The 12,917-nt window shown below is 37.6% G+C and overlaps 1 protein-coding gene across 1 annotated transcript in view; it reads right to left on the bottom strand.

The window, feature by feature from the left end:
• Positions 1 to 8,227, bottom strand: part of LOC137047187 (ethanolamine-phosphate cytidylyltransferase-like) — a 34,118-nt gene extending 25,891 nt beyond the window's left edge. The window contains exon 1 of the mRNA XM_067424794.1: positions 7,869 to 8,227. Coding sequence (XP_067280895.1) covers positions 7,869 to 7,966 — 98 coding nt within the window. The 5' untranslated portion in view covers positions 7,967 to 8,227. The remainder of the gene's footprint in view (positions 1 to 7,868) is intronic.
• Between the last annotated feature and the right edge of the window lie 4,690 nt (positions 8,228 to 12,917).

Here is a 12,917-nt window from a genome sequence, read left to right as displayed (position 1 = left end):
GAACACAATGGCCAATGATAGACATGTCTGTTGATTTCTTGAACACAATGGCCAATCACAGACATGTCTGTTGATTTCTTGAACACAATGGCCAATGATAGACATGTCTGTTAATTTCTTGAACACAATGGCCAATGATAGACATGTCTGTTGATTTCTTGAACACAATGGCCAATCACAGACATGTCTGTTGATTTCTTGAACACAATGGCCAATCACAGACATGTCTGTTGATTTCTTGAACACAATGGCCAATGATAGACATGTCTGTTAATTTCTTGAACACAATGGCCAATGATAGACATGTCTGTTGATTTCTTGAACACAATGGCCAATCACAGACATGTCTGTTGATTTCTTGAACACAATGGCCAATGATAGACATGTCTGTTGATTTCTTGAACACAATGGCCAATCACAGAATTGTTTGTTGATTTCTTGAACACAATGGCCAATCACAGACATGTCTGTTGATTTCTTGAACACAATGGCCAATGATAGACATGTCTGTTGATTTCTTGAACACAATGGCCAATCACAGACATGTCTATTGATTTCTTGAACACAATGGCCAATGATAGACATGTCTGTTGATTTCTTGAACACAATGGCCAATGATAGACATGTCTGTTGATTTCTTGAACACAATGGCCAATCACAGACATGTCTGTTGATTTCTTGAACACAATGGCCAATGATAGACATGTCTGTTGATTTCTTGAACACAATGGCCAATCACAGACATGTCTGTTGATTTCTTGAACACAATGGCCAATGATAGACATGTCTGTTGATTTCTTGAACACAATGGCCAATCACAGAATTGTTTGTTGATTTCTTGAACACAATGGCCAATCACAGACATGTCTGTTGATTTCTTGAACACAATGGCCAATGATAGACATGTCTGTTGATTTCTTGAACACAATGGCCAATGATAGACATGTCTGTTGATTTCTTGAACACAATGGCCAATGATAGACATGTCTGTTGATTTCTTGAACACAATGGCCAATCACAGACATGTCTATTGATTTCTTGAACACAATGGCCAATGATAGACATGTCTGTTGATTTCTTGAACACAATGGCCAATCACAGACATGTCTGTTGATTTCTTGAACACAATGGCCAATGATAGACATGTCTGTTGATTTCTTGAACACAATGGCCAATCACAGACATGTCTGTTGATTTCTTGAACACAATGGCCAATCACAGACATGTCTGTTGATTTCTTGAACACAATGGCCAATGATAGACATGTCTGTTGATTTCTTGAACACAATGGCCAATCACAGACTTGTTTGTTGATTTCTTGAACTCAATGGCCAATCACAGATGTTTACGCTAGAATCCACTCTCCGCTCGAGTGTTTGTCCGGTGCTGAGTTCAGCATGTGCGCTAAAGTGGAGACATGAAGTAAATAAGAGAATTATTGTGTCGTCACTTCACTGATTAGCGGGACTGTGTGAGATCCGTTCATTGCATGAGTGCAAGCTTTTAGTGATTATGAAGGGAGCGCTCTTAATGCGCTGTCTATGCGTTATAAAACAATTATTGGGTCTATATTATATAATATATTCAGAATTTGAATAAAAGTTATGCTTTCCATTCTTGACAAGCGGCCTCATACACAGGCAGAGGAAACACAGGATTCACTCTCGATCTACGGATCACTGGATCTTTGGGAAGTTTTAAGGAACACTATATGGAGTCCAACCTTTAGTTCAAACTGATAACCATTTGTTTTACTTGTGTTTTCCTCTATTAACTCCAGTCACGCAGCAGCTCTTCAGACATTTATTCCGGTGGGAAAGGGATGTTGCCGCAGAGGTGCATTGTTATTCAGATTTAATTTGTTTGTTATGATAGAGATCTGAAAGATATATTTTCATATTCAGATCATCCGTACTGAATTTGAGGAGACCCCAGGAAGAATAGCAACTGGATCTTAATAAACAAACAAACAAACAAACAAACAAACAAACAAACAAACAAACAAACAACATCATTGCCATAGAAACGAATGCAGATATTCCAGAAAATAAAAGAGCGCCACTGAACACACATACACACACACACACACACACACACACACACACACACGATTCACAGAGTGGACAGTCAATCATTTAGATCAGATGCCAATCAGGCAGACACAGATTTGGACTGATAGTGTGAATGTAGCCTTTGTGTTCCACCCTGAGGAGATGTAATTGCACCTGCCATGAAACATGATCAAACAAATAAGCTTAATAAAGCATGGGCAGAAAAATGTCTCCCTGAAGGGGAGAAATCTGTTGAGTAATGGCACCTTTTGAGGCAACGCCAATTAATTGCCGTGATTTGGCCTCATTGAGCCAGTTACTGACGCAGCGCCAAAGGAAAGCATCATCATGAAGCATCATCTGTCTGACTGACATCCTCCTGTTATATAGGAGAGGGTTTAATGGGGAAAACAGTCAGGTGTGGGCTGGCGGGTCACGAGGGCTCAGTGTTTACACTGCCTTCATTCGGCTGTCTAATATTCTGGCATCCCAAACATGCTGCAACATTCGAAAAAAACACCATCACACAGGCAGACAGAAACGGCTGGAATTCGGAAAGAGAAAGGCTCAATAATCCTGTTTATCATGCATTGCACATGAATCCAAACACCTCTTTTCAGCTGCATGCACTCACAAACTGTGATGTTCAATCAGACTCAGCCTACTCAACTACTAATATTTCATCCCCTTTAACTTATCTTTTTAATCTTTCATTAGATACTGGTGTTATTTGGATATATTAATAAATGTCCTGGCTAATCCAAGCTTTATAATGGCAGTGAATGGCAGCCCAAAATTAGAAGCCCATAAAAGTGCATCCATCCATTATAAAAGTGCTCCACACGGCTCCAGGGGTTAATAAAGACCTTCTGCAGTGAATCGATGGGTTTGTGTAATAAAAATATTTAACAAGTAATAAAGTAAAATATCTACACTCTAAAAAATGCTGGGTTAAAAACAAAATTGGGTTGTTTGAATGGGTCAATTTACTAGGGTTCAAACAACCAAATTTCTGCGTTGGTCCATTTCCAAACATACTTGGGTTGTCTTTAACCCAGCATTTTTTAGAGTGTAGTTTCCGGCAGACTGCCAACCATATTCAACTTATGAAAAAGTTGTAACTGGCTTAATTCGTGGTATATGCACAAATGACAAAAGAAAAGGATCCGACCACATAAAGGCGCGCCTGAATAACTGCTCTCGTTGAACACATCAGATCAAGCTGTTCACGCAGAATGTGATGTTGCGTTGAAAAAACAAGACCCAGGCAGTGGAATGGGAAAAATACAAAGATATTAGACAGCAGCTGAACTTTTTTTCTAACTTGAGCGCAGTGTTTTTATATTGCTGTTTCATTAATGAGACACGAGGCACGAGTGCAACAGACATGTGCAAACCAAGCCTGCCCCACTCGCGTTAAACACCGGAGCCAAATGGTCTCTATAGCCCCCGAGGTCCCAGTATGGGTCATAACCCCCGCCCCTCCGTGTGTTCTAGTGGGCACGAGACAAACTAAACAATCAAATTACACTTTTTAATTTTGTTTTAATTTGTTTACAATTTTTCATTTCAAGTGTTTGGTTTTAGTTTAAAAACCCACAGAGATTTTCCGGTCCTGTGACACACACTGAATACCAATATAGTGGATTATCAGTGTTTCGACTTTGAGTTGTGCTGCAGTGCTTTATGAAATGATGAAAAATGGGCATCATGTGCTCATCATTTGTTCGATTGGCATGATTGGCAGTTGAGTTTGACAGCTTCTCTGAGCGAACAGACTTTTTATTTATTTATTTATTTGCCAAATCGCCCAGCCCTTGGCGGTAGCTAAATATTTGAACTTTATAATGTGTGGAATATTGATATTTTTCTAACACAAATGCATCGCATTACTTCAGAAGGCCTTTATTAATGGATGGATGCACTTTAAAAATTTTGGGCTGCCATTCACTGCCATTATAAAGCTTGGAAGAGCCAGGACATTTAATATAACTCTGATTGTATTCGTCTGAAAGAAGAAAGTCATACACAACTAGGATGGCTTTAGGGGGAGTAAATCATGGGGTAACCTTCATTTTTTTGGTGAGCTGTCCCTTTAAAAAGGGATGATTCCACTGTATTAGATAAATACAGGCCATTCTCAAAGCTTTATGTCCTATACTTTTTTTTTTAGAAAGTCTTATTAGTCTTATAATAATAATAATATTATTTGAATGTAAACAAACTCCTATTTATTAATCAATCAGGGTTTCATAAAAAATACACAACAGCCGCTCTGCATTAAATGATACTGTGGAATCTGTGGATAAAGGTGATTATTGCGCTTCCTTATTATTATTGATTTATCAAAGGCTTTTAACACAGTGGATCATGAAATATTGCTGCATAGATTAAAGAGTGCTGGCTTATCAAATCGTGCTATTTATGGATTTAAAAGCTATTTAAGTGGAAGAACTCAATGTGTATAGGCTGAAGGTATTATCTATTGGAGATTGTTAAAGGTGTTTTCTATTCTATTCTATTCTGTTCTGTTCTATTCTATTCTATTCTATTCTATTCTATTCTATTCTATTCTATTCTATTCTATTCTATTCTATTCTATTCTATTCTATTCTATTCTATTCCGTTCCGTTCCGTTCCGTTCCGTTCCATTCTATTCACTATTCCTTTTTCTATTCTTGAGGATGCTAATGTGGGATAATTTCCACAGCAGATGTAGATGACACTGTCATCTTTCTAGTGCCCATAACCCATTTAAAGCTTATCTTAAACCCATAAGCTTTAACAGTCTTGGCTTCATACTCTAAAACTTGTTATGAACGCTGATAAAACCAAACATTTGTTATTTTCAAGCACATAGAAAACAGTCTTGGCATCATTGTTGATCATGCATCTTTTAGCTCTCACAGTTTGATTTTAGAAACAAGTTTTTTTTTCCTTCAATTTAATGTAAGAAAGAAATTACTTTCTGGTACCTTTCTTAATTAAACTTAATTACTAAACTTGACTGGCCTGACTAAACTTAATTACAGAGATGTAGTATCAATTTGATAAACACGATTTATATCAGATTGCAAACCTTTAACTCATACTTTGTATAACAGAGTTGCTTGGCCTTCACTGTCCATTAGAAGGAATTAATTTATAGCATTATTTATTAAACTATTTTGGGAATTGCCTTCATACTTCTGTTGTCTCATTCAACAGAAAAGTGTTGAGAAATATTCCTTCTGTTCTTAAGACTGTTATACTCTTTTTGTCTCTTTTTGTCTGAGCTGAACTGAGGGAACATGGCATATCATTGCAAAAAATTACAATGGAACATTTTGAATCTACACTCGAAGATTCAGTCACTCGAAGATGTTTCAATTGTTTTAAAGTGTTTTAGTTTTTATTGTTCTTCGGTAAACCTGTGATTGAAACTAATTGTGCAGCTGTCTTGGCCAGGGCACTTCTGTGAATGAGTTTTTTATTCTCAGAGAAATTACCATTACTAAGGTCAAATAAATTAAACAAATAAAAAGTAACTCAGACACTCACACCATAAAGTATAGCGAGCTTATTACTCCGCTCGTGTGTTAAAGAACAAGTGAATCACACGTGTTAGCATAGTGAGAAATAACAGATGAGATTCAGAGTGCCAATAACCGAAACTTATAATAATAGCTGTTATTGTGTAAAGTTGTAAAATTGATATTACAACAAAAATGCAACTGTGCTTCTTACTGTATGTTCTCTTTAGATGTGCTTGATCTTGATTTCCAGTTGCTCAAGTTATGTAGTGTCCACATTTTTAAAAAAGTAATGTGAAGACTCCCAATTCCATGTTGTACTGGAATATATTAACCTCATATAGGACAACATTTTCTCACAAGATCACAGTTTATGCACCATAATTGGTAATAAAAATTAAAATGGTAATAAAATATGACAAGAGCTCAGAGTTAAACTGTGTCAGAATAAACTCATCTTGATAATGTCAGATAACTTTGATAGAAAGGTGTGTAATGGATTACAATAAACCAATCAGCTGTTAAATTTAAAGACACAATTAGAGATGCGTCATATTGTCCAGTCTGTGGTGTCAAAGGTCACATTAGCAATTAAAGAGAAAACACTTCAGCAAAACATGCTCAGCTCAAAGTGTCTGAATCATTTTGGACCCATATTTTTACTGATAGCCACTGTATGAAGAATTTATGGGAATTGTCACAGTTTACTTTGCTTTGTATTCCTCACTTACATAAATGAATAGTGTCCTGCACACATTAGTAAAACATTATATCTGCTGTCTGAATCATTTTTGGTTTGACTATATATAATAATCAGCTTTATTATATAACACTATATCGGTATTGGCCGTACTGGCGATGTAGATATGCATAACTAATATATTAAAGTCGATAAATAATGTATTATTTCCTTCAGCTTTTCCTTTCACTTCAGATGCGCAGTGTTCATCATGAGGGTTTTGGATTGCTTGAAATATGATTGGAATGTCTGCCATCATAGGCTGCTCAAAATGATTATGAGGACATTATAATTGTGTCCTTGTGACATGGCTTTTAATGGTGATCCTTTTGCAATCAGGCTCTCAAAAATTAGATAGAAATCAAGCATAGTGTTAGTTCTGGCAGGTCACACCAGTTAAGCTTGCATCAGCTGACGGATATGAATCATATTATGTCTATCACAGCACACACACAATCCATATATATAAGCTCCTTCAGTACTATCAGCAGCTGTGGCGTTTCTCCGGAGCTCATTTAGCCTCCTCCTTGGATCAAACTAAATTCCCAAATTATTTTGTACAGTAAATATTGACATAATGATATCTGAAATACTGAAATATTGCTGCTCTTCCTACTCTTATCATGCTAGGCTGGGTTTCTTGCCAAGAACAGATCCATATCAGTCAGTCTAACCTATGCTAACTGTCAATCTTCTTTGACGATAGTGGTCCTGACAGAAATATGGATTGAGATTCATCAGTATATCGGTTATTGGATTTCAAATATAAAGAATTTTCGGCTAACGTATCAGCCAAAAGTAGGCTATGATTAGTGGAGCCCCTATGATAATAGCTTTTTTTATTGTCTATTCTATACTTCGATGAATTCTATTGAGAAACCACGATAAAAGGGTGAATAATGACTTACAGTCAATGTTCAGAAATTATTCATTATTATTATGTTTTGAAATATGCTGTATAGCTGCATTAGTGATGTGTTTGTTGTCAAAATCAAAAATATGTATATTATTTTATTTTAAAAAGTTAATAATTGTATTTTATTGACAAAATATTTTAGTTTGTTTTGGATTTTTTTTTTTACTTTATTAAATCAGATAACACTTCAAGCTGTCATTTGCTCATGTGCCCCCTCACATATTACACTGTACCCCACCTACGGGGCATGTTGTCACATTTCATTTACATTCTTTCGAGGTAAATCAAGAAAAAAGAACACACTGTATTAATGAAACAAAACCACATAAGTGTAGGCTACTAGACATGTGTGCAATTAATGTGGGGGAAACAAATACTCTAAAAATCCCAAGTGGACTGACACAAACTGAGACAGTCAAAAAGCGTTAGGTTGTGCCCCGCTCTCCACAAATATTCATAATTATTATTTTACATTACTAGAATAAGTAGCCTATTAATATTAATGGAAACGGTAAAAACTTATTGAGCATTTAATGTTTTAATGACTTGCTGTGGCTGTCAAGTCTATAGCCTATCATATTATTTAATGTAAATGCAAACAGTGCTGCAGGCAGTGGTGGGATAAGGTCTTTCTTCTGCATGGCACTCACCATCCATCGCACCAGACGCGGACAGTGCGCCTCCTCTTCTCCGGACTGCAGACTGCGGCGGACGGGGCGCTGATCACATGATGCCCGTTCTTCATCATTTCATAAAGCCAAGCACTGCGGCACAACTCAAAGTCGAAACGCTGATAATCCACTATTTTGGTATTCAGCGTGTGTTACAGCACCGGGAAACCTCTGTGCGTTTCCAGGATAGCCGGCTTCTGCATTAAATGATGATGACGTTCTAATGGGACAACGCCTCCTTCGCCAGGCCAGCAAAATTACGAATTCCACTACTGTGAAGGCTTCCTCATGAATATTAGCGATGGGAGGACATCAATGTGCTGAAGGGCTAAGCGAATGAACGCGTCCTACTAGTCATGGCGTGGCTCGTGAATATTCATTTGCGTGCTGCGAGGTTTTCAAGCAGCGTCAAAACGACTAAATGTATATTCATGTCCTGCGCCTTTGCAATAGTAGGGTTTGTAAGTTTGCTTCCCGGGAAGTGGCGTCATATGGCACAGACTCGTACGAGCGGTGACAGGCAGCGGACATTAGACTCTTACATAATCCCAGCTCTCGTGTCATGAGACCAGATGAAATCCACACCGTCTTAGCGGCTGTCTCTGCGTCTGGGACAGGCGTCTCGCTAACACATTTACATCTGTAGTGCACTGACTGACAATTCGTTTAATAATAAGGTAATAAAAATGTAAAAATACCTTAAAATAAAGACTTCTGTAAAGACACAAATATGAGCTGCAAATGAAACGCTCATTCAAAATTGACCTATGACATGATGAGCTATGACATAATGATATGACATTAATCTTAATTTAAATGATCAGATGTGCAGTTGTTATTGATACCAGTTATCTGAAAATATATATGAAAATATACAACAAACCAACACTTTCTTTGAAAACTAAAATCTGAATGTTCATTGTACAGAAATTCTACTGATATGCACTATTGCCAAAAGTTTTTGGGCGCCTACCTTTACCTGTACATTAAATATAATGGCCTCCCATTCTTAATCCATAGGGTTTAATTATGGAGCCCACCCTTTGCAGCTATAACAGCTTCAACTCTTCTGGGAAGGCTTTCCACAATGTTTTGGAGTGTGTTTATGGGAATTTTTGACCATTTGCATTTGTGAGGTCAGGTACTGATGTTGGACGAGAAGGCTTGGCTCTCAGTGTCCGCTCTAATTCATCCCAAAGGTGATCTATTGGGTTAAGCTCAGGACTCTGTGCGGGCCAGTCAAGTTCCTCCACTCCAAACTCGCTCATCCATGTCTTTATGGACCGACGCTTTGTGCACTGGTGCGCAGTCATGTTGGAACAGGAAGGGGCCAGCTCTAAACTGTTCCCACAAAGTTGGGAGCATGAAATTGTCCAAAATGTCTTGAGTTCCTTTCACTGGAACTAAGGGGCCAAGCCCAACCCCTGAAAAACAACCCCACACCATAATCCCCCCTCCACCAAACTTTACACTTGGCAATGTAGTCAGTCAAGTGCCATTCTCCTGGCAACCAATGGGACTGGCAGACAGAGAAGTGCGATTGGTCACTTCAGAGGTGGCAGTGGCTTAGTGTTTCAAGTAGATTGTCTACAAACCAGAAGGTTGGTGGTTCACCCAGTTTCACCTGACCAAGTGTCAAGGTGTCCGTGACCAAGACACCTAAACCCGGCTGCTCCCAACGAGCTGGATGGCGCCTTACATAGCTGACACCACCGTCGGTGTATGAATGAGTGTATGAATGGGTGTATGAATGGGTGTATGTGAGGCAAAATGTAAAGCACTTTAGATGGCCATTGGGTCTGTTACAGCTTTTTTTTGGATTGCTTAAGTACAATTTTCTAAACAGGGCACGTGTTTTCAAAACACTACACACAATTAGCACAACAACACACCCAATTAGCAAAATACTACAGATCCTTTGCATAATTAAACACTTGTAAAAACGATACACTTCTGTTTAAAAACCACACTTTGTTACCATATAAAACACACGTTTTGCATTACTATACTTTGCATGAGTTACACTCTGCTGTGATTAACCTAAAACACTTTTAGCACTTCTACTTCCCAATGATTGGAGTAGACTACCATCAACAATGTACAAAAATTATGTAAATCCACCAAACACTACCAGACCAATGTTGCAGACTAAAGAAACTCATTTATTTCTCAACACGCCAAAAATGTTGACATGGACATTCATAATACTGTAACAAAATGTCACTTTACATATTGTACTGTAAGCTTACTGTAATAAAAAAAAACAAAAAAAAACCACCTAGACATTGTCTCTTCGCCTAGCTGGGTCTGGCCAGAGATGTTCATCAACAGCGCAGGCAATGTTGTCATTAGCAAGACACCTTGGAAAGAAACGTCTTGACTTCCATCTGGTTACAGGACTCCTCCTTGTCCTCCTTGTTCTCCTCCTCGTCTTACTCTTCTTTCTCTGACTCTTTCCATTGATCTTGAAGACCGATGAGCTTACCTGCTGCTTTTTATAGTGCTTATACACCTGATTTGTGTGTCTACAATTAAGCAAACCAGTGTTTGCACAGCTGATGACTGTGTTGAACCAATTGTTTGGACGGTGCAGTAATTTGACAGTTGCTTTAGTATTGCAAGCAAGTGACTTCATGATAGATTTTTGTGTGTAATGTATGTTAAGTGTGTTTATTGTTTTGCTAATCACTGTGTGTGAGGTTGACAATGTGCTTTTACACTGAAAAAAAAAAAAAAACGGTTATTTTCTGGCAGCAGGGGCACCAGAAAAAGTCTGTTTAAAAACAGAAAAATACTGTCAGGAAAACATAGATGAACTGTAAAAAAAACAGTAATTTCTTGTCCTATAATTACAGTGTATTACTGTTATTCTACACAGTAATACAGTTTATTACTGTTATTCTACACAAAAATCGCCTTATAAAACCATTAAATCTACTTTTAACATACTTTAATTGTTACAATACAGTCCTACACCTCTAAAACACAAAAACATTATATTTAAAGAATAATAATTTCTAAGAAAGAATAATTTTTATTTTTATTTTACAATAAAATAATGGTAATGGTCTGTACATCAAGATTTGGCCTATGATTCACAACAACGGTGACAATCAAATCAAAAACGCAATGCATGGCTTTATAGAACACCACTCATGCTTGAATTGATTGTCACCGTTGTTGTGATTCATAGGCCAAATCTTGATCTGTGTGTGATACATGAAATACTTTCTCAAAACATTGGGTGGACATACTTTTTTCTCATCCTTCAGAATAGGTGATCATTTTAATGCTATTGGTGCCAATACTCCAGATTCACAATATTATAGAGGATATAAACAAATTATATTGTGCCAAACAAGAACACAAAACCGGATGCTCACTTTCTGATGATTTAGTTATCATCAACTGACAACACCCGATGTCTCTTTAGCTTTGCTTTCTCAGCCTCAACTATTGTGATTCACACACACAGTTACAGCATGCAGCCTAAGAAACACTAATGCATGTACGGGGACCAAGAGCCCAACTAAAGCAAACGTTTCCCTCCACAATGGTGACTTCAATTGAAACATAAATATCAACATCTAAACCTCTGTTAATGCTCAGTAAGAGCTTCTGTAGACGTCTGACTCTGACAGAAATAGTCAAAGTGTCTCTTATATCTGTGATTAAGGGAAGCACCACTGTCTCAGTGGGAAACACTGGCTCCTCACAGCAAGAAGTGGACGTCTTTTCAACGTACGCCTCCAGTGGCAAAGACGTTGAAAATACGTCATTTGGACATAACTTTGCTTAGTGGGGATCTTGTTAATGTGTTAAACACAATAATAAACATTTAAAATGTTGATTAACTGCTGATTTCTGTATACTCTATTCATTTACCTTTTTCTATTTTTACAGAAAAAATCTGTAAAATATTACAAGCTTATGTCAAAATACAGAAATTTCCTCTCAAAAAACAGAATTTTGATGTAATACCAAAATACAAGCAATTCCAGTTAATTTTATAGTCAAAATTGACATTACAGCAAATATCTGTAAAACAACAGGTATTTCACTGTATAATGAAAAACGGGAAAATCCTGTAAAAAAAATACAGACCATTACCTGTAAAAGGAATTTATTTTATTTTTTTACAGTGGTGCAAATATGGGCTGATGTTTTGCTTCTTGAGTGTAAGGTCACGCATCACACGCTTTGTATTGCTCTTGGTGATGTAAGGCTTGGATGAGCTGCCCATTTGATGAAGCTCTCTACGCTGTTCTTGAGCTAATCTGAAGGCTGCACAAAGTTTGGAGGTCTGTAGCTATTGACCTCTGCACACTGTGACCCTCAGCACGTGCTGACCCTGCTCTGTGATTTTACGTGGCCTACCACTTCGTGGCTGAAGTTCCTAATTGCTTTCACTTTGTTACAATACCACTAACAGTTGAGCGTTGAATATTTAGTAGTGGGGAAATTTCAGGAATGGACTCATTGCACAGATGGCAACCTATCACGGCACCACGCTTGATTTCACTGAGCTCCTGAGAGAGACCCATTCTTTCACAAATGTTTGTAGAAGTGTCTGCATGCCTAGTGCTTGGAAGTCATTGGAACTCCTGAATCCAATGATTTGAAGGGGTCCCAATTATTTTGGCAATATAGTGTATCAGTTTTGCCTGGATTTACCTTTCTTATGTTTGTTTGAATAAATATTTGCTGCATCTGAAACCTACTCTCATTCCTCTGAAACAGCCACCGACAAAAAAAAAAAAAAAAAAGCCTGTGGTAAACATAACAATGATACTTTGACATTTTGTTCTAAAGTGTAAATTACAACCTTGCTAAAAATATGAATTTTGAAGCAGTTATATTTTTATTATTCATTTAATTCAGATAAAGGTGCACTTCTGTCCCTGCTGTAATCTAAGTGTAAAAGGCAGATCGGTGCGAATCCACAGATTGGAGTGCTGGTGTCGTGCCCAGATTTAACTCCCTATCAAATTATAGGCCGCTACCTAATTGCCTAATCCTAACCCCACA

This window comes from Pseudorasbora parva, chromosome 2 (assembly GCF_024679245.1).
Source record: "Pseudorasbora parva isolate DD20220531a chromosome 2, ASM2467924v1, whole genome shotgun sequence".
Lineage (NCBI taxonomy): Eukaryota > Metazoa > Chordata > Actinopteri > Cypriniformes > Gobionidae > Pseudorasbora > Pseudorasbora parva.
The sequence above is the reverse complement of the archived record's forward strand: the minus strand, read 5'-3'. Positions and strand labels throughout refer to the sequence as shown.